The sequence below is a fragment of the Amblyomma americanum genome, chromosome 11 (genome assembly GCF_052857255.1).
Source record: "Amblyomma americanum isolate KBUSLIRL-KWMA chromosome 11, ASM5285725v1, whole genome shotgun sequence".
Taxonomy (NCBI): domain Eukaryota; kingdom Metazoa; phylum Arthropoda; class Arachnida; order Ixodida; family Ixodidae; genus Amblyomma; species Amblyomma americanum.
This window is the reverse complement of record NC_135507.1, coordinates 14,170,312-14,192,622: the sequence shown is the minus strand read 5'-3', so window position 1 is coordinate 14,192,622 and position 22,311 is coordinate 14,170,312. Positions and strand designations below refer to the sequence as shown.

General features: G+C 45.5%; 1 protein-coding gene across 5 annotated transcripts in view; it reads left to right on the top strand.

Annotated features, from left to right (window-relative positions):
- Positions 1-11,716: 11,716 nt before the first annotated feature.
- Positions 11,717-22,311, top strand: part of LOC144111037 (putative phosphatidate phosphatase) — a 34,510-nt gene continuing 23,915 nt past the window's right edge. Inside the window, exons 1-3 of one of the 5 annotated variants that reach the window (XM_077644132.1) lie at positions 11,717-11,971; positions 17,577-17,728; positions 18,626-18,727. In XM_077644132.1, coding sequence (XP_077500258.1) covers positions 11,911-11,971; positions 17,577-17,728; positions 18,626-18,727 — 315 coding nt within the window. In that variant the 5' untranslated portion in view covers positions 11,717-11,910. Of the gene's footprint in view, positions 11,972-16,974; positions 17,115-17,576; positions 17,729-18,625; positions 18,728-22,311 lie in introns of those variants that run through there. The other 4 variants (XM_077644131.1, XM_077644135.1, XM_077644134.1 and 1 more) reach the window with 4 other exon arrangements.

Sequence of the window (22,311 nt, the reverse complement as noted above, 5' to 3'; positions counted from 1 at the left end):
TTAATCTTTTATTACTCCTATTTGCTGCTCAATTTTTTTAATCTATTTTTGACGGCTGACTCGCGAGTTCCATCGCTTCGGAGGAGATGCATCGCCGTGCGCTGACGAAAGCTACAGTCTTTCCTTCCTTGCCCTGATCCCCAGGAGACGATTATGGCTGTTTTTGCACTAGCTACTATGTGCAAATGAGAATGCTTCAATACTGCAAAACAAAGAAAATTGGAATGGGCAACAGGGCAGCGACATTGAGGCAACTCAAGCTTTCCTAAGTGGTGTAGGAACAGCGCTAAGAACAGGACAGAAGTCAAACATGGAAGCACAGGGACGGGCGCTTCTGTCCTGTTCTTAGCGCTGTTCCTACAACATGCAATACCAACTAGCCCGTCAACTCACTCTCCTAAACTTCCTTTCCTAAGTGTATTCTTGATTGCAGCGTGGGGATTTTAGCGAGAAAAGCGAGGTCTAATTTCCGTGCTGCATATGTCGTGTAGGTCGTACATGTGCTATTTCGCTCATGAGTGACACCGATTTTAGAGTGCCTTACTTTCTTTGACAATAAAGCTACAAATGCCGAATGAGCTAGGGGACGAGTGCAATATATTATGCAGTTTCAGTATATAGCATGCGGACTGATTCACAGTCAGGCCTGAGCTCTTTTGACGTGCGTGCGATATTTTCACATTATGCCAAGGATTTCAAGTTTTATTCATTTAATGTAATATGTAGCGCACAGAAAATAGCAGCTATCAGGTTCTGCTGATATCGCTCACCGGTGTCCGCATGCACATTCTGCACGCCGTGTTGGACTAAATCCCCTGAACGCTTTCTGGTTTGGCGTGTTGATGAACTAATAATAATAATAATAATTGGTATTGGGGGGAAAGGAAATGGCGCCGTATCTGTCTCATATATCGTTGGACACCTGAACCGCGCTGTAAGGGAAGGGTAAAGGAGGGAGTTAAAGAAGAAAGGAAGAGAGAGATGCCGTAGTGGAGGGCTCCGGAATAATTTCTACCACCTGGGGATCTTTAACGTGCACTGACATCGCACAGCACACGGGCGCCTTAGCGTTTTTCCTCCATAAAAACGCAGCCGCCGCGGTCGGGTTCGAACCCGGGAACTCCGGATCAGTAGTCGAGCGCCCAAACCAATGAGCCACCTCGGCGGGGCAGGGTTGATGAACTACGGATGACCGATCAATACAGGCACCCAGGATGGATGGATGGATGGATACGGCTGAACCCTTTACATCGGGCGGTGGCTCAAGCCACCTAGCCATGTCTTGTGAAATTTTACTCCTGTCTTGCTTTTAGCCACCAATCAGATAACCTTCACTTGCATTACTTCAAAACTCTTAAAATCCACTTTCCCTTCACTATCCCTAAACCCCAATGCCTTGGGTAAGTCCGCCCCGCTGCCTTCCACTGTAGGGTGAAGCCCTTTGCAGAAAAGTATCAAGTGTTCAGCCGTTTCCTCCTCCTCTCCGCACGCAGTGCACAAAGTGTCTATCTCCTGGTACCTGACTCTATACGTCTTAGTCCGCAAAACTCCAGTCCTGGCCTCAAACATCAAAGAACTTCGCCTACAATTATCATAGATATTTTCTTTGACAATTCCCTGTTTAAAGGTCCGGTATGTTTCCAGTGCCGATTTCGTCAGCATCCCTGTTTTCCACAAAGCTCTCTCTGTTCCTTTAACCTTTTTCTTAACCGATAATTGCTGATTTGCCCCCTTACTGCTGTCCAGATATTTACTTGTCAATTTTCTAGTTCGCGTTCTCCATTTCGTGTCAACATTCTTTATATACAGGTATCTGAAAACTTTCCTAGCCCACCGCTTTTCCTTCTGCCTTCTCAATCGTTCCTCAAATGCTATCTTACTGCTAGCCTCTCTGCTCTCGAAAGACGCCCATCCCATATCACCCTGTACCCCCGGATTTGGTGTATTGCCATGTGCTCCCAAAGCTAACCTCCCTACTCCCCGTTGCCTAATTTCCAGCCTTGCTTGAACATCTGGCCTCATACAGAGGACCGCATTCCCGAAGGTCAGGCTAGGGACCATCACCCCTTTCCAGATCCCTCTTACCACCTCATACCTATTGTAATTCCACAGTGCCCTATTTTTCATGACAACTGCATTCCTACTAGCTTTATTCATTAGATATTTTTCATGCTCTGTCAGATACTCAACACTGTTATTTATCCTCACCCACTTTTTATCGGACTGCGCCACCTGCAGAGTGCTCGTTGAACACCACTCTAATCTTACACCGTAATCTTACACAGCGCTACACGTTGTGCAGCGGTAGAAAGGAAAAGTTCTTCATTCGTGCGCGTGCGAGTGGGCATTCAAGAACTGACTTTGGTTTAGTGTGTGCTTATATTTCTATTTATTTTTCTACGTACTAAAATCTGGGTGTCTGGTCGAGCCTGTCCAGACCATTTTATTAACTATGCATTTCAGGTCATACAATAAATAGCATCCTCGAACAAACGTAAACGCGTATTTTTTTTTGTTTTGCATGACTAGTAACGTGACCGGAACTTCCGCAGCTGCAGAATGGCCTCATCTGAAACTCCGGCCGGTCCTGTCCCGAGTGGCTGTGTTTGTGTGGCCGAGTGGTTAAGCAATGACTTCGGTGGAAACATATTTTCGAACAACCATCTCATCGTCTCTGCGTCCATTTTCTGTGCTCCGCGCTACGGTTGTTTCCTTCGTACACAAACCTCTCTGGCGGGCGTCGGGACACGTAGTGTTCGCGCGATCGCCGCGTAATGAGAAGTGTGGAGCGGAGGGGTCTCGAGAAAATGCTTCGATTCGGTAAAGTTACACAAGTTTTGGGCGCCTTTTGTAGGCAGTGCACACGACCGCGCATCACCCGAATTTGTTTGCACGATCACAGATTTCGCCGAGGATCTGCAATGTCGCAATAATCTTTTGTTCACCGCGATCGTTCACGTCGCGTGCCTTGCCTGGGCCGTTAGCTAAAACGAATGTTAGTACTTAGGGCGGAGATAACGGTTCTTTGCGGCGCTCGCTTTCGTGCTTGTGTAAGCCAGTTGCGGCCGATCGTGAAATCCTAGCCAGTCAGGAAAGGCCCGACAAGTTCCGTTTTTTTTTTCTGGCCTTACAGGATGTGTAGGAAATGCACGCAAATACCACCATCTCCAAAAACGCGTAGATGTTTGTTGTTTCGGTTTCGTAACTTGCCGCATTTTGCGGAACTGCGAATCCACGAGGTGTGGACTTCTCCGCATGGTCCTCTGCCTCAGGCATGCTCTAAAGCAAGTCTTTCGGTTCACCAGTATTTGGTCCTTCAAGCACGGAGCAACTGACTGCAGGAACCTTGTTTTAGTAAAAAAAAGAGAAAAATTGACTGAACGGTTCTGTTAGGGCGGAAACTTATTTCTTTGGGGAACAGTGTGAACGTTGCGGTTAAGGTGACGAGCGTATAAATAATGTACAGCAAAAAGAGCAAAAAAAAAATGGGGAGGGAAAGGTTGTTGAAGCGAACATACATAATAATTTTCCATAATAATAGCATTGATAGTAATTCCGTCTAGCTCAATCAATGCAATAAAATGTCGGGATGCAAGCGTGCGCAACCTGTCGTCTCCCCTATAAAAACACCATATCCGATAAAAACACGTCGTATCGAGATGTATTTATGGCCTGGCGTATTTCATTCGAAACATTCAAGCAAGATTGCAAAAAGGGTTTGTGTGGAGAGAGAGGGAATAAACATTTATTTCTAAGAAGGAGACCAAAGCGGATTGTGGGTGGGTACTCAGTCCAAGAGACTATTGGCTTCCGCCGACGCATTAGCGATGGCGACTGGCACCTCCTGGCATTCCAAGGTGCCGCTGGCCAGCGTCATCTCCCACTGCTCCAGCGCCACGTTGTGCAGCTTTAAGTGGTTCAGTTTAGCTGAGCATGTCCATGTAATCTGCGTGAATGCGGAAATTTCGCCACACCGAGGACATGTATCTGCGCATAATGTTGAGTGAATGCGGTGCAGGTGGTGGAGATTGGGAAAAGTAAGTGTTTGGAAACCTCTTAGGTGGTGGGAGTCCTCCAGGTAAATTTCCTTATATGGTGGGGGGTAGAGACAACCTATTTCGCCAGAGGGTCTCCAGGCGGCTTGAAAAATGGGTTGAGAGGGAGTAGAAAGTAGAGTCGGTGTGCCCCGCTCGGTTAGTATAATCTCGAGCAAGGGCATCCGCCCTAATATTGCCACCAAGACCTGCATGTCCTGGTAATGATGTGATCATACTGGAGATGGCTGCCCAGTAAGCAGAGCCGTGCGCTGGACACGTCCAGTCGTACAGGCTATACAGGCGACTCGGAAGTCTGCAAAAATTTGGGTTCCGTGGTGTTGGGAGTCGCTAATTTACATGTAAGTTCTTGTAAGTTCGTGCTGTCAGTGGGACTGGAAGACTGGTTGGAAAGCAACATAGATGGACCACAGCTCGAAATATGGGCTGTCCCAGACGTTTGGGCGTCATCTCCAGCAGTGGGCCTTGTCAATGCATCTGGACAAGATTGACAGGCGCCTTGTGAGTTTTGCTCACATTTCGAGCATGCAGACAGATCCGCAGGAAGCGACTGGTCCTTTGTCCTCTTTAAACAAGGAACAGCAGGTGGCTTTGATGCCTGCTATGCATTAGACATCAGATCATTACTACTTTCTTGCTTACTGGACCTGTCATCAGACACAGATATAGGTTTTAGTGTCTCCGGCAAATGTGGGCCCACTGTCTGCAAACTACTGTTGTCCGGTAATTCACTGGAGTCTGAGACAGAGGTGCCTTTCGCAACACCACTGCTGGGCATGGCAGCTTCAACCTGTGGAAGGTAGCTAACACTATCAAGCAGTGAAGAATCATGGATCGCTCTGCCATCTTGCACTAAGTTTCTGCTAACCAGCTGCTCGGGGCTGCTTACATTCTGCATCTCTGCACTGTCAGGAGAGAGGATAATCAATGATTTGGGGGCTCCAGGGCAGTCAGATGCATTAGAATATTCAACAGGACTTAAGGAAAGCAAGTCAGGTCCCTGAAAGCTCTCTTCCAGAAGTGAGCTCTTTGGAAGCACTGCATTAGAAGCACCATCACTGCAAACCTCTTCTAAGATGGGTTCTGATGCTGCGGACAAAGTTCTCGATTCCGCACAGGGCACTGACTGCTCAGGTACGCCACAGGTCGTCCACAGCTGCGCCCCATCATCTTGTTGATCCTTTTGCCTGCAGTACAAATTAGCACCACCACCACTTTCATGACTGTCGGCAGCGGGAAGAGTAGATACACCACAAGTTTCTGCAAGGGCATTATCATCTGGAGGCACTGCAGAAGACAGCTGTCTCTAGGAGTAGCCAGGTCGCTCAGCAAAGTCTCTCAAACAGCTGCTTTGGTTGGGATCACTAACCGGCACTGTGGGCTTGTCATGACCAATGACGTGAGTCGTGGTTGGCGCGCCAGGGAAATCGACACGATCTTGCAGGTGAGCAGTGGAGATTTCAGCAGCACTCGTTGGTATGTGTGTCGTCACAATCTGAGCATTTCTTTCCGAGTGCAATGCCGTTGCAGGAGGAGCATTGTCCCAAAAGTAAGCCTCCCCACTGGTGACACCATCACTACTTGCTTCCTTGAGATCCATCAGTAGCCATGTAGTGGTAGAAGAAATGACTGAAGGAGGTGGCGCAAGGGTGTGGTCCCCATTCTGGTGTGGCACGTCACCGCAACACTTGGAATTTGGCTGGGCAGTGGGTCCTAATGCTTCTAAGGAGCGAAACTGTGCCTAGGGAAGCCTTTTTGACAGCAAGTATGTTTAGATTGATAAAGCAATCACCTTTTTATTTTCCTTTTCTTTAAAAGTAGCCCATTCTGCCAAAGTAAGGCAACAGCAAAGGCAATAACACTGACAAGGTATGCAGGAACATGCAAGGCCTCTTCGAATCAACACGACAGAACAGCCATTTCAGTGGAGTGATACACGATCAAGACAAGCAGCTTAAAAGCTTGAGCCGTTCTTTGAAAATGTAAGGGCCCTAGGGACAAGAATACTCATTGCCTTTAATGAGTACGAGCATATTACCACTTTCAAAACCATCATACGGATAGCAATATTGCGGTGTGTATACGTTAACAGGAAATGAAAACGAGACGGATTACTGATGTTTTGCTTTTCCATAAATCAGGAAAAGAAGTTTGACTTGCATATGTCATGGAGCTCTGAAGGTTGTAGTAGTAGTAGTAGTGGTTGATTTAAGAAAAGAAATAATTATAGAAAGGAAGGAAAAGATTTTTGCTAGCCCCAGCATGTGCCATCGCTACGGGGGCAGCGGAAATAAAGTGACAGCAGGCAGACTGGCGAAATGAAATAAACAGGCAGAAAGGATAGAGGGAAGAGAGGTACAATTAAGGCTGTGCCATGAAGCAGAAATATGTGCTAATATACTGGTTTTCTGGAACCTCTTGTCATTTTTCCTGATAAATCTTTTTACGAAGCCAGGCTAAAGCCTTGGAGCCGGTCGTCCGTCTTTCTTCAGCAATCAACGCTGGACCAGTTTCCGATGATAAGGTTGCGATAGGCGCAGTTGATTGCAAGCGGCCTAGTGCCGGTTTTAAACAATCAGATAAGTTTGTCATTGAAGGGATTAAGGAACCGACGTGCACGGCAGTACTAAAGGCGACTGAACAAACTGTCACGGAGTGTTACATATACCGTCTTCGCGTATTCCAGCGCGCCATAAAAGCTCCATTAAAGCAGTCGAACATGTCTCACGTTCTCATCCCAAACAAGTCACGCCTCCGATTCATTCGCTGTTGACGCGCATGTGACTGGCGTAGTAAATACATCGCCGGTACAGCCTTTTACTGCCTACGTTCACTCTGCTCGAGTTCATCGAGCACTTCGTCTAGATCGACGGCGAATTTGTCCATCGTTGACCGTCATCCATGCCAGATTTCCGGATCACTGCAAAAAATAAGCAGGGCAAACGGAAAACGAGCTCAGAGCTTCGATGACAGAAATAAAACGAGCAATTTTACGCAACTGCTCGCTCAGCTAGACAGCTCTAGCGTTTGGCAGCTTAGCTCGAGCGAAGCCGCCGGTAGTTTTATCAACCACGGTGGGCGCCAGAGGTGGGCATTTGACCTCAGAAGTATGGACCTTTACCAACCTCAAAAACAACATGCCGACCTCACTCAACCTCATCAGTTGAGGTCTCCTTAGACGCCCTCACCTCACTTTTCCTGAGGCCACTGCTAACCTTACTCAACCTCAAATTGTGAGGTTGAGGTCGGCTGCTCGACCTCAGAAAACAAACGAAAACAAAACAAAAAGCGATTAAGAAGTTTTTCAGTTAAAAACAATTCTGAGAATCCTGTGAGACAGGAAAGCCAAAATCATGTTGCTATTTTTTAATAAGGTACGTGTGAACAGACACTATTGATGTGCACGCAATAGAAGCTTATAATCTGGGATGAACCCTCAGAGAGTATATGGCCTGCGGGCAGGGGTGTCCCATACGCGGTTACCACCAGTACGTCGGTGAGTACTTTATATGTGTCAATATTTGGCAACCTGGTTCCTGAACACTTCTTCGTATTGGAAGCCTCGCGCTCATTCAAGCACGAACAGCCAGTTGACAAACACAGGCCTTCTACACCATAAACCAGAAATTGGGAGGAGGGGAAGATATTCACGATACCCTTTTCAGGCTTGAGAATAGTTACCGAATATAAGAAACTGGTCGTCGATGTACTTTCCAATGCGACGGTTATGCAGACGCATATCAGTATATTTCGATTTTCTAGCTCTATCCGGCATAGCGAGAATACTCTGTCAGGCCTTTGTATGGTGCCTTCGAAAACACTTAACAAGCTGTGACTCTAGTACACCGACACGTTGTATTTATGTCTGTGTAGAAGCGAGCGGCTTCTTTTATTAATGCGAAAGCATTAGATATGGCTCACTTTCAAGCTCACATCCGCAAAAAAGTGTCCGCAAGAAACGGCGCTAAGCGACGTCATGAACCGATGAGTCACACGACGATGACGACGGAACATAAATAATTAATGCTAATTAATATAACTAGGTAATGCTACAACTAATTAGTATAATTATTGATGTTGTCATGTGAGTGTGACGGCATATCAGGTCACGTGACAGCGATGTAATGTGCCATCAAACCTAGTCACGTGACGACAATGTAATTTCTCGTCATACCAGGCCCCCATCCACTCCCTTCCACCCCCATTTCAAGATCCATATGGATCTCACATTACTACACATGCGTGCATGACGCATTACAAAGAGTGCCCACAACCCTGTCCACATTAATGACATTCGGATCCAGCAGGTAAACGCGCCAGTTCTCATGTATATCATACTGCAAAGATCATGCAACGACACATGCCTTTGATTCTCGAGATGATGGCGATGATGATGATTCTAACAGTGTATCCTCATAAGCCCAGGGAATTCTGATATACCGCTACCAAATTAAAAGTTGTCAGAATATTGATTAAATATTGTACATTGCCCAGCAACTGAAGACAATTATTGTGCGGGAAAATAGGAATTCCTGCAGCTAATAATTAATCATGATGATGTTGATGTCCGTGGGAGGTCAAGACCCTCCTCCGTTTCCGCCACTTCCCTCCAGGTGGCGATGGTAATGGCATTGAAATCCTGGGAATTCTCTGATGACTCGGTGAATTCGCGGCATTTTGAAAGAAAGGGCTAGATTACCTCTTCAAACACTGTGCCAACTATTAAAATCGCACGGGTCAAAATAACTGGCCTAGAGTAAGCAGCGTGAACCGCTCTCTCTGTCAAGAGCCCCATGGCTCTCCGCTCAAATTTCCCTGCAGCGATATCTTTTTCCGAGCCCAAGTACACATACGCCTCAACAGAATTCTGGGTACCATTTCGTCAACTAGTCTGACACAAGCTGCTTTAAGTCAATCACTCGTTTCCCTTCAAAACTGAACTAATCAAAGGTACGCCAGCACCCTTGACGTTTTTTTACCCGCGAGCAAAGCGCCAGCATTTTGCGAAGCCGTTTAAGGTGAACGATGGGTCTCTGCAAATTAGTTAAAGGAAAGATAACGTGTAGTGCCTCGTCGTCTGCAAGGAAGGCTGTCAACCTAACAGATCCCATACGAGAAAAGAAAAAGAAGAGAATGATTAGAAACATACAAACAAAAATCGCACACTTAAAACAGAAGCTAACAACAGCGTGCCCCATTAAACGTCATATTAGAAGGTTTGAAACAGCGACTCAGCAACACAGCGCGAGCATGTAATTAATCATTCAGTTCACACATCTTCATTAAAGAAAGAGGAAAAGGAATCAGCTGCCACATCGCCATACATTCATTGCCGATTCAACTCTCTGAGAAAAAGGTCGCTGGAGGAGCCCTTGCAGCATCTTGGCCTTAGTTTGAGCAGCCCGCTCTTGCTATCATTTGGCGCCACCACATTTGGGTTCAGCCACAGATCTGTTTGTACCGCTGTTCTAAATTTCCTGATAGAATCTCACATACTGCCTTGCTAAGTGTTCCAAACTTTTCTTTTCTATCAATTATTACATTTTGACTTAATCATTATTATTTAATCCCTCTGTTTATTATTATTCTTATAATTTTGAAATCAAAACTCTCATCCCTTTTCTGTTCATGAGGAAAAATTCACCGGTGTTGCGCTCCCACGTGTTTTTCATTTTTATTAACTGCGTTCAGGTGAATAGCCACCCGATTCTTGGCCGATCCCCCAGTGTGGGTATGTGCCATCTTTTGAAAGGCTAACAACAACAACATTACAGTTCTGCATTTTTTCGCCGCTGTGACACCGCTATGCTGTGCGGGGTTTCGGCATAATAAGCAAATTTCCGAGAAGGAACAAGGAACGGGAGACCAAAGAGAGGTTATTCGGAAGGATAAAAAAGCGAAATGATATTTGCATCTGCTTGCATTACGGAACGGGAGTATACAGAATTAGTGCGCGATTCGAAAGGGGAAGTCACCGATCAAAAGCTTCGACGGTGTTATGCTGATTTTCTGGCTTCGAGCTTTATTAACCAGATCAGCAGGTGTCCTTGTTAGGAACCACCTGAATCACATTCTCTCGCCTGTGCCGACAACTACAATTTCTGTTAAGTCAGCTGGTAATGTACAGCAGTACCCCCTTCATTCGACTGCAAGGCAAGAGCCATGATGTCAGTGCCGGCAACAAGCATGAACACGAAGCAGTCCTGTTTGGGGCCATCTGCGCTGCGACGAATTTATTTCGTGCTTGTTGTACTGAACTTATTTGTTTGCGGCATCAAACAAAGCTACCGCTGGTCAACGTGAGTTACGTGCTTTGCGCGCTCCCGGAAGTTTGTGCCGACATGCAGGCAGCCGAGTGCTACGCCAGAGGGGCAAGGGGGAGGGAGAGTGGCGTGCTGTGACAGTGACACTCCCTGCAGGAAGACCAGAGGGGTGCATCTTCCTATAGGCTCGAACTGAACGGACATTACAGCGCAGCACCGGAAGCTAAGAGGGAACTGTGGCATCCGGTTGTCCGAACAGGGGAAACCGAACACCAAGCGTCATTGCATGAACACTGCGGTGATGCGCTGCAACTCCGCTTCGGAAGCGGCGCTCGTCGGAGTAAGACGTGGCAACTGCAAAAAGTCTCGACCTCAAGATTTCGATCTCACCGAATGACGACCTCATTCAACCTCAAATTCACGCGCGAGGTTGAGGTCTGATTTGCTGACCTCACTCACAAAATTTCGAGCCGTCGCCGACCTCACCTTAACCTCACCTCACGACGTGAGGTTGAGGTCTGTTAGCTGACCTTACTCGCAAAATTTCGAGCCGTCGCCGACATCACCTCACGAATGAGGCTGAGATCTTTTTGAGGTCGACCTCATGAGGTTGCGCACCTCAGGTGGGCGCAGCAATCCGTGAAGCTGGCCGCCCCATTGGAACGGGTCACAACGTCTACAGAGGCCCCAGCGGAATACCAACACGGCACCGAACGTAGCGGGAGTGCCGAAAAGATGGTCACACGCCACGCACCGCACTACGTCTCCCGACGCCCTCCACAGAAGTTTGTGGACGAAGGAAACAATCGTAGCGCGGAATCGTGGAAAAGGAACACATAGACGATGAGGTGGTTGGTCCCGACAGCAGACTAGTCTCGCATCATGCTCGTACGACGGGAGAACCAGTTAAAAAAATACATTTGCACCCAAGACACTGCTGAACCACTCAGCCACACAACCACAGCCACTCGCAACAGGCTCGGCTGGCTCGGCCAGATTTTCAGATGAGCCAAATCTGCAGCGGCGGAAGTTCCGGTTACGTCACTAAACACAAGCAATACAAAACACGCGTTTAAGTTTATTGGAGGATGCTATTTATTGTATAAACTGAAATGCATAGTTAATAAAATGGTCTCGACAGGCTCGACCAGACACGCAAATTTTGTGCGTAGAAAAATAAGTAGAATAAATAGAACAAGTTCCTGTATGCCCACTCGAACCCGCACGAATGAAGAACGTTTCTTTTATACCGCTGCACAAAGTGTAGCGCTGTAATCGCTCACCACCATTTTTTTACCAAGCTTGTTTGCTAACAGCCGCACCGGCAACGACATCAGCTTCTTTGCGAAGTCCGAAGTGGGCCAACTATATCTGTTCGCGTCCGTGCTTCGCTTACAGCAGCGGCCCGTGCCGGGGCCCATATGTGTTTGCGCGATCGCCGCATAGTGGGAAGTGTGGGGCGGAGGGGTCTCGAGAAAAGTGCTTCGGTTCAGTAAAGTTACACATGTTTGGGCGCCTTTTGTAGGGAGTGCAGAAGACCGCGCATAACCCGAATTTGTTTGCGCGATCCCAGATTTCGCCGAGGATCTACAATGCCACAAAATAATAACCTTTTGTTCACCGTGATCGTTCACGTCGTGTGCCTTGCCGCAGGTGAGTTCCCTGTTGTCACCACACCTTGCCTGAACCGTTAGCTAAAACGGATGTTAGAACTTGGGGCGGAGATAACGGTTCTTTGCGGCGCTCGCTTTCGTGCTTGTGTAAGCCATTTGCGGCCGATCGTGAAATCCTATCGAGTCAGGAAAGGCTCGACAAGTTCCGAGTTGCGTTTTTTTCTGGCTTTACAGGATGCGTAGGAAATTCACGTAAATACCGCCATCTCCAAAAACGCGGAGATGTTTGTTGTTTCGGTTTCGTAATTTGCCGCATTTTGCGTAACTGCGAAACAACGAGGCGTGGACTTTTCTGCATGGTTCTCAGCCTCAGGCATGCTCTGAAGCAAGTCTTTCGGTTTACCAGTATTTGGTCCTTCAACGCGACGGAGCAACTGACTGCGGGAACCTTATTCTAATAAACAAAAGAGAAAAAATTGACTGAACGGTTAACTGTGTTCGGGCGGAAACTCATTTCTTTTGCGAACAGTGTGAACGTTGTCGTTAAGGTGACGAGCGTTTGAATAATGTATGTACTGCAAAAAGAAGCAAAAAAAAAAGGGGAGAGGGGGGGGGGGGGCGAAGGTTGCTGAAGCGAACCGGCAAACAATGATTCTGTCTAGCAAAGCGGCTCGACGTGTAGCTGAAAGGGCGAAGTATGCGCTCAATTATTGCAGTGAAATGTCGGGAAACAAGCGTGCACAACCTGTCGCCTCCCCGATAAGAACACGTCGTATGGAGATATATTTATGGCGTGGCGTATTATTTTATTTATTTATTTATTCAAGTTACTCACAGGCTCATCTTACCAAAGAGCATTATGTGAGTGGGGCAGTATGCACATGAAATCAGAAAGCATTAGAGCACAACAACATTCGAAACATTTCAAAAAGGGTTTTTGTGGGGAGAGAGGGAATAAACGCTTATTTCTAGGAAGGAGATCGGAGCGGATTTGGGGGTAGGGTCCGCACTCTAAAAGACCATTGGCTTCCGCCGACGCTTTGGCGACTGGCGTCTCCTCGCCTTCCAGGGTGCCGCTACCCAGCGTCACGTCCTAGTGCCCCAGCGCCGCGTGGATGGATGGATGGATGGATGGATACGGCTGAACCCTTTACATCGGGCGGTGGCTCAAGCCACCTAGCCATGTCTTGTGAAATTTTACTCCTGTCTTGCTTTTAGCTACCAATCAGATAACATTCGCTTGGTTACTTCTAACCTCTTAAAATCCACTTTCCCTTCACTATCCCTAAACCCCAATGCCTTGGGTAAGTCCGCCCCGCTGCCTTCCACTGTAGGGTGAAGCCCTTTACAGAAAAGTATCAAGTGTTCAGCCGTTTCCTCCTACTCTCCGCACGCAATGCACAAAGTGTCTATCTCCTGGTACCTGACTCTATACGTCTTAGTCCGCAAAACTCCAGTCCTGGCCTCAAACAACAAAGAACTTCCCCTACAATTATCATAGATATTTTCTTTGACAATTTCCTGTTTAAAGGTCAGGTATGTTTCCAGTGCCGATTTCGTCAGCATCCCTGTTTTCCACAAAGCTCTCTCTGTTCCTTTAACCTTGTGCTTGCGACTAGCGCCTCCTGGTCTTCCAGGGTGTCGCTGGCCAGCGTCACCTCCTACTGCTCCAGCGCCGCGTTGCGATTCCGTTTAGCTGAGCATGTCCATGTAATCTGCGTGAATGTGGGAATTCCGCCACACCGAGGACATGTATCTGCGTATAATGTTGGGTGAATGCTGTGTAGGTGGTGGAGATTGGGGAAAGTAAGTGTTTGGATACGTCTTAGGTAGTAGGAGTCCGGTAAATTTTCTTATATGGTGGGGGGGGGGGGTAGAAACACCTATTTAGGCGGAGGGCCTCTAGGCGGCTTGAAAAATGGGTTGAGAGGCGGTATGGAGTAGAGTCAGTGTGCCCCACTCGGTTGGTATAACCTCGAGCTAGGGCCCTAATATTGCCATCGAGACCTGCATGTCCTGGTGATGATGTGATGATACTGGAGATGGCCGCCCAGTAAGTGGAGAGCCGTGCGCTGGACACGTCCACTGGTATAGGCTCTACAGGCGGCTTGGGAGTCTGCAAAAATGTGGGTGCCGCGGTGCTGGGTGTCGCTAAGTTTGATGGCGATGGCTAATGCAATGGCTTCTGCGGCCGCCGGATCAAGTGCCATAAAGGAGGATTCATCTTTGGTTGTGCAGCATGAATTTGTACAAGAAGAAAAAAAAGAGATGTATGTTAAAACATTTTCTCTTTTTTTTGGAAAATCAGTGGCAGTTTTTCAGGAGACATGCACATCCAATTTACTATAGTATAAATAAGTACTGAAAAAGAAAAGCATATATACTTTTCAGTTCAGAAAATTTACAGGCCTCGTGAAATTGTTCCTGCACATCCAAAAGGTGGTTAAGAGTATTACACTTTTTCTCCACATGTTCATCATGTCTTCTTGCAGTATCTGTGAAAAATTCTAGGAATATATCACTGTTACTATTCTCTTCTGAGCGTAAGTGTAATAGCAGTCACAATACAGCAGACATATCCTTTGACACAGACTCATAGGAGAATTTTGCGCAGCTGAACAGTTGGGGACCATAGTACATCTTTCTGCAGACACAGTACAAAAAAAAAGGAGGAAATCTGTTTAACTAAATTTAACAGCTCGACCTGAAGTGCATTAACATCAGCACTATGTCATGACAACATGATTGAAAGAAGGCCAGTTGTGCATGCATTCTTCCAGCCTGGCAGACAGTGTTGAAAGTAGCCACGTGTCTGTGTAATTAGGCATGCAACAGTTCTTTTCAGAAGCATGAAGGTTCAGAACAATCTTTGGCGAACAGTAGCCAAATTTTAATTTCTGACAACATAAAGCGATTACCCCAGAAAAGGCTAGCTGAGCCATACCCCCAGGAACTAAATGTAAACTGCAGATGTTGAGCAAGATTTTGGAGTGGGTTTTCCTTCCAGCGTGCTTGATGAATGTTTCGTTGTGATAGAATCCGCATTTTAATGAATAGGGTATGACCACCGGTTACAGTCACTGGATTCTGAACTGTATGGCGATAAAGAAAGCTACAGCATTATCAATTATTCATGACTGAAGAAAATAATCAGATGCTCTACCTTATCATCATTTCTGTTGTCCTTGTGCCGTGTCTATTAACAAAACCTACATTTGTTCCTACATTGTTTTATTTTGGGTAGCACTGTAGAGCTCAAGTTCAGAGAACCTATAGACAGCAGACATACGAGGTCCCTTCTTCCTCGTTTTAAAGGAAAGTAAGCTTTTATGTATGTAGACTAGATGCTACGGTGCTGGTAATAAGAAGCATATCAATTATTCCTTTCAATTATTGAATTGGTTTTGTGGCCTCACATTTTTATCTAAAAAAAAAAGACAAAGCCGCACTTCTCATTAAATGTCTCCCTCCACACATTGGAAAGCATGTGAAGAAGTGAGCTACTAGCTTGACAGCTGTCTTGCCTCTGCGTATACTTCATTGCGTTTTTGTTGTTTTGTAGGTTATCGTACTTTTTTGGCGTTCAGTGCACCTGTAGTACAAAGTTGTCTTTTCCCTCATTACTTTTTACAATTCTTTTTTCCTGCGGACTCGACAACAAAATTTTAAGCATGCAGCTGCATTTAAGTACAAATACACTTGCAACATGGAGTTGGGCTGTCTGTGTAGTGTACTCGCTTTTAGGTTATTCATAATGTGCGCATAAAGTTCACTGCACAAAAGGTCGTCGAGGAACATTGCTCTTGCTTTTCAGCCATTTAGAAGAGCACCTAAGGCAATTCTAAAAATGAAAAGTCCTCGAAAGATGAGGATCGGAGTGGCAGAGATTTAGAAGCCGACATGTGCCACAAGCACTCCACCACACAGCTGTGAAGCTAACAATATAGCCTAAAAACATTTTATCAGGGGTGCACAAGAAGTGTGTAGGATAGCTTAAAAGTGCTGCAAAAGTGAATTAAGTATAGACCCCTCTCCTACCCACTAACTTCTGCTGGAGAGCTGTGCACTTTTCTGTAGCCACTTGTACAAAAGTGTGTGCTGTCATTGTATGCTATATACCAGCTCACTTTCGTGATGTTATTTTAGCTGACGTGCAGTGCTTCTTTTTTTTCTTTCTGGCATTTTCATTTTACAATTAGCTGATGTATGTCCTTTCACTAGAAGCATTGTCTGTCACTGAAATGTGATGCATGTCTGTTGTATAGGATCGCATAGCATATGCCGCTTACCGTTTGCCACAGCAGCCGGCAGCCGGCCAGAGTCTATTTTCAGTGTAGGTTAAAGAGAGAGAGGCATGCCCAGTTGTCACTTTTGACTAAACAAGCGGTGCAGGTTGGATTGCAGTGCTAGCCCTAAATTTTCCTGCTGCAGAGATATGTCACGATGGTTCTGATACATTAATTTTTTTCTTTTTTAATACAACAGCAGCTGCTAGCATTTCAAAACGGTAGCGGTTGCGGATGTGGCAGCAGAAGGCCTGTTGCTAAAATCGGCGCTTGCTGTGCAGTTGACACATATAGAAAATGGAAGTAAAAAAAAGAAAGAAAAGAGATCAAACACTTTTCATTCATCACAACGCATAGTCGATGAGCTGACACTGAACATTGACATTTTTAGCTTATTCCCAGTTTGTCTTGCTTGAAAAAACTATCTTAAGTGGCAAGTAATGAAAAACAAGTGATAAAGGCACCTGTCTTCATTTGTCACAGAATAGCAGCCATTAGAGGAAGTCTATGCATGCATATCTCAACAGGAATGCATTAAAGGTGAGTGTAGAAGAAAAAACACACAAAAAAGTAAACTACAAAAAGAAATGGGGCAAGCGGGCGGCGCTGTCTGTAAGCCACATTCCTGCCTGATATTGCATAGATAAGATTAGCAGTACAAGGTCTATCTTGATGAGAATGGAAAGTAGGGGATTGTGGGTAGCTCAAAAGACAAGGACTAGAGAAGAAAATCAGACTGCACACAGACAGCACAGACATGAGGGGCGGATTTATGAGGCTCACTATAAGGCTCACATACTGCCATGAACTAAGAACATCATAAGAATATAAGGCTTACATGCTACTGCCATCATGCAAGCTTGTCTGATTTAACTACTGGTACTAATTTATGCTGAGGTTTTTATTACTGCTTTCCATTGTTTTCTTTGTAACATATTTTTCCATGGTAACTGGAACTTGGCCATGATCAACGGAGTAGCTATATTGCCATCACAGTGTTGCAGCCAGTGCTGATGGAAACTTGTCCAGATTCATGTCGGTGGCCATGTTGCCATGATAACCTTGTCACTGTTTAAACATTGTCAGTATGGCGACGAGAACCTTATAACCACTTCAGTGTCAGAGCTTGCATTTGTGTGTTGACATCCCTGTTCTGCCATTATAGATACAATATGGTAATTAGAAGATAAATTTTTTTTTTTAGCAGCTTTTCCTGAGCTTGTTGTTGTTATTCAGGAAAAACAAACAGATTTTGTTCCACAACTTTTGTCCCCTAGAAGCTTATGCAAAGTGCACTTTGTTTGTTCATGGTTAGATACATTGCAGTCCCTCTGCATTGCTTTCTTCTTTGTATTTCAGTGGCTGTCCCCGTCCTTGTCCTTTTTCTGGCTGGTCGGCCGTTCAAACGGGGATTTTTCTGCGGTGATGAGTCTCTCAGGTACCCACATCGTAGCTCCACAGTCACATCCGCAATGCTCTACTCCTATGGTGCTCTAATCCCGATTACTGTGGTGAGTGCACGGAATGACTACATGTAGTGAAGAACATAGAGTGGATGGTGGAGTATAGAGAGGAATGTATGGGGTGGAAATAGATGTGTAGAGGAATGACTGATTGTAAGTGTAATACAGAAGAGATGTCTGGAGAAGACGTAAGAGTATAAAGGACTATGCAGAGTTGGATTGAGTATAAAGAGGTATGACTGGATGTACAGAGGAATGTAGAGTAGAAGTAAGACCTGCCTGTAGTGATGAATAGGCAGGGCTTCGGCACCGTGTTGTCCATGTGCAGCATTCCTTGCAGAAACAAGAGTCATATCTCTTTAATGTCCTTGACATATGAACACGTTTCTTGGTAGGCATTCATTTTTTTTCCCCAATTTGTTTTTGAAGGATTTCAAAAGCTTGCATTAGAATTAAGTGGTAGGAATTGTTAAAGAATAAATGAAGGCACAACAAGAATTTAGAGAAGGATAACTTGGCAGCTGAACAGAAAAGGTGTCTGTCTGCTTATAACGACAGTTTTATTGATTCTGTCTAAGTTCGTTACTATAGTCATGCTTGCTGAACCTCATTTCATCATGCTTATTACTCAGAATTCTTCAACATAGTAGACCTGCCAATTCAAACCATTCAAAAATTTGAAGCAATTTGTGCTGATATACGAGTTTGAGAGCATTTTGTCAATCACTAGTGCCAAATACAATCAACCCAGGTGCTACAATTTGCTTTTCTCGTATTTTGTTGAGAGTCTAGTTGGCAGAAATGACAGTTGCAACATGATCACAGTTCTGTTTGGTAAAAGGGACCTTAAGTTCCTCTTTTTATTACACTTGGGTGAAGGGGTTTGATTGACATTTTTCTCTAATCTGGTTCTTTTCTGATGCCCATTTTTGCTCACTTCCGAAGATGATTGTGCTGGAGGCTGTGAGAGCCAAGCTGCATGTTCCCGAGACAATTGCTACAAGCAAGAAGTTGCTCCTGGGACGGGTTGTACCAGGTCCACTGCAGGTGAAAAAATTTTTTTCGAATTGAGAAATTATTGTAACCGCGCATATACTTTTTTAAAGTGAGACTGTGCATTCATGAGTTTTTGCTTGTCTTTGTAAGCCTAGTGCATTTGTGCAAAGACCGTTGCTGAGGTGAAACATTTACGACTTGGAAAAACAAGATTTTGTGAGGCGTAAAATTGGTTGTCTGTCTCCTACGTACGTGGCTTCAAATCAGTCTGGAAGTAGCAGTTCCTGCTTCCAGTGATGTGTGACTCTGTACAATAACTTGTACAATAACTTGAACAATAACTTGTACAATAACTGTACAATAACAATAACGCACAATGCCTCGTTGTTCCACATATTTCTCTCGTGCTTGTTATCACTGCACATTGATGCAGGCTCAGTGCAGGTAACTAAAAAAAAACAAAACAGTGCAGACATGTAGAGCGTGTTCCGACTCACTAGCCGAGTTTGTTGGCTGTTCTCTAGGATATTATTGTGTGCTTTTTTGTGAACTTTTTAATCTGCCGTGCAGTGCAACATTGCGTTCCTGCAGGTTGCTCCCAAGACTTCTCTTGTGCAGCAATGTGTGCGGCATTCACTTTTTATTTTGTGCAGCATGGCCTTGTCTTATGTTTCAGTGCTGACACAAGATGCACCTGTGATATCATACAAGGCGCATCCAGAAAGCAGGGATACAAAGGCCAGCTTGGCCCATAAAAAATTTGTACTCTACAAAAATTTAAATTTTATAGTATTTCTTAATTTTTTTCCATAAATTTTGCACCATTGTCAAAAAAATTTTTAAACTTAAAAGTCACCTCTTGGTTGCCGGGGTCATGAAGTCTCCTGTTTACCTGTAAACTGCATCATGACTCTTATTTTCAACGCGTTATTGGTGAATGTTTTTCCAGCAAGATGTTTCAGGTGCCTTGTTTAAAAACCTCCTGTGCAGACGCATGCTTCATCTTTGCCTCAAGTCTATAGAAGCAATGCTCACATCTATTATAGTTGTCTGACGTATGAAGTCTGTTGCCTTTTTCGTTTCGTGTTGTGGCGCATCTCAGCTGCCTTGTTTTAAAATCAACCTCTGACATATAAGGGTAGTTCTGCACTGCAAGCGTGTAGGAGCAAACCTCACGTTTGACCACACAGCTGCTTGGCAACATATTGTGAGAAAGGCATTTGAGCTGAGCTGGTGACACTCATTGTTCATTGTTGTGTGCTGTAACATGTTGCGGCGTCAGCCTGAAATGCTGCACTTCATTTTGGAAGAAAAAAGAGCCTCTGCTGTGGGCTAGGTCGTCAGCCGAGGGAGCAGACAATTTCGGGAGCCAAATATGTCTCCTATTCTTCTGATCCATAGCCTTTTTCAGTTTCAGAGCATAATGCATATTCCAGTTAAACACTAAGGAAGGTCATAATATGCCACATAATAGTGTCAACTTAGTGCAGCTGTTGAAATCTGTTGAAATCTTGGGATGTATAGGGAGTTTTTAGCCCAAAGCAGCTAGAAATTACATGTACCAATTGGAGTGCTTGCTAAAATGGGACCCTTACCTAGAAGAGGTAGTTCAGCATCTCATTAGGAAAATTAGGACTAGTTGATGTTTTGCATGTAGGAACAAGCAAAAAGTGCACTAGAAGCAAGTCAGCAAGAAAATAAAATATTTGCATGACAGGCAGAAGCCTTATGTGTGCGTGCAGCCACAAATTTTGCCAAGCATCATTTCCACTGACCTTTCAGAAAGGCTTTTCTTTCCCCCTTAATTCATAATGGAGGTTTTGTCACATTACTACATTCAAAATTCTCGCACTGCATCTCCTTGATATGGGCCTGCCATGCTATCAGAACTACACTCTTAGATCATACCAGTTGGGAAACGTCACTTCGTGGGGCTCTACGGCCCTCTTTATCCATTTAAATTACGTATGCTGTCTTCCGTCGTCTAGGTGTGTATAGATGCAGCACAACTGTGCATGACAGAACTACTGCCCGCAAGATGTGGTATGTGATTGCTGTGCGATGACTTGATAAGGGCGGCGAAAGTAGCACGGGGAGGGGGATTCTGGAGAGAGCGCTGCTGGGGTGCAGTCACCCTTTGGCGGTCAGCACGAGCAGGTACACGGAAGATGGGGCAGCACCTTACCAGGAAGACAAGCGGTGTCTCCAAAGATGGAATAGCTGTTTGGCGTGAGTAGGTGCTACGCGAGCAGCCTGGTTTCTTATGCCGCTTTGAGTCCCCTTTAACTGTGCTGCTTCATCCTATTCACACCTCAGTGTGTTTGTTTTGTTGCGCTTGTGTCTCGGCACCCGTTTTGTTGTAGTACAAAGCATTGTGCTCTCGAGAGCTAGACCGCATGCTCTGCTCCGCTGCTATATTTGCGGTTGTGCCCTGTTGAAAGGGTTGGTTTGGTCCAGAATAAATCGGTGTCTTTTATGCTGACTGTGGGTGCATCACTCATCGGGCGAGGCAATGGCTTGCAAATTTCGTTCCCTTGAAGGCGAGGCCTTCATTTGCCGTCTAGCCCTGCGAGTGTCATGAATTGGTTAATATTAGCCTTCAATGTCCGCTTCTTTTTTTGTTTAACCATGTCGGGCACTTCAAGGTCACCTTCTGGTACCTTGAAGTCAGCACTGAAAGACCGGCCATCCTTGCATGCAGAACCTGTGGAGGTGCATTAAAGGGAAATGTGGCAGGAGCCGACCAATTTTACAAGCAAAATGCGAAGTCTGATGGCTGAGCTAGCTCAATCAAAGGCTCAATTCACAGCGGTGTTGGGAGACAGGCAAACGTCACTGGATGCAGCATCACCTGACAGGCACTCGGTTCAAACCTCACTTCTCGGCCGTGATGTACACTTTTATAGCGATCATGAATTGCAGCTAAATTTACCAGTGCCAAGGTATCAGGGGTACACGGACAAGGAACCTGTCTGTGATTTTCTTTACAAATTAGAGCACTGTCTGAAGGCAATGGCAGTTTTGAACTGCGCTTCGCTCATCTGTATATTACTCGTCTCTTCAGTAGCTTCTGCCGCAACTTGGAGACGTACACAGCGGCCATTCACAACAAAGAATAATTTCATTGAGCACTTTCGGAAAGACCGCAGCAGTGGCCAGGTGGTTGAGCATCCGCCTCGCATGTGGGAGGTGCGGGCTTCTATCCCCAGTGCCGCCGGGTACCCACCGGTGATTCAATGGGTACACGCTTTCCCCTGGTCTGGTGCTCAACTTCCTTAGGGTGAAATGCTTTGGAAATGGGTCTTTGACTCTACCTTGAGAAATTGAAAGTACCTTGTGCCACGGCGCTCTTTGGCCATAGATGCCCTTTGTGCCATAAAAATCCATAATCATCATCACTTTTGGAAAGAATTCTTGCCGCCTGACTACATCATCCATTTAAAAAATGAGCTTTGTGCCAGAACGCAAGGTGAAAACACGGACCTGCTTGCGTTCCTGAGAAGGACAGAAAGCTGGGAAAGTTTGTTACGATCCATAATATAACGGTGCGGAAACTTTGTTTTGGCAGGAAAGATAAAAATGTAAATGTGTGTAATAAAGTTTTGTTGAAAGTCAACCCTTGTGATGTCTGGTTT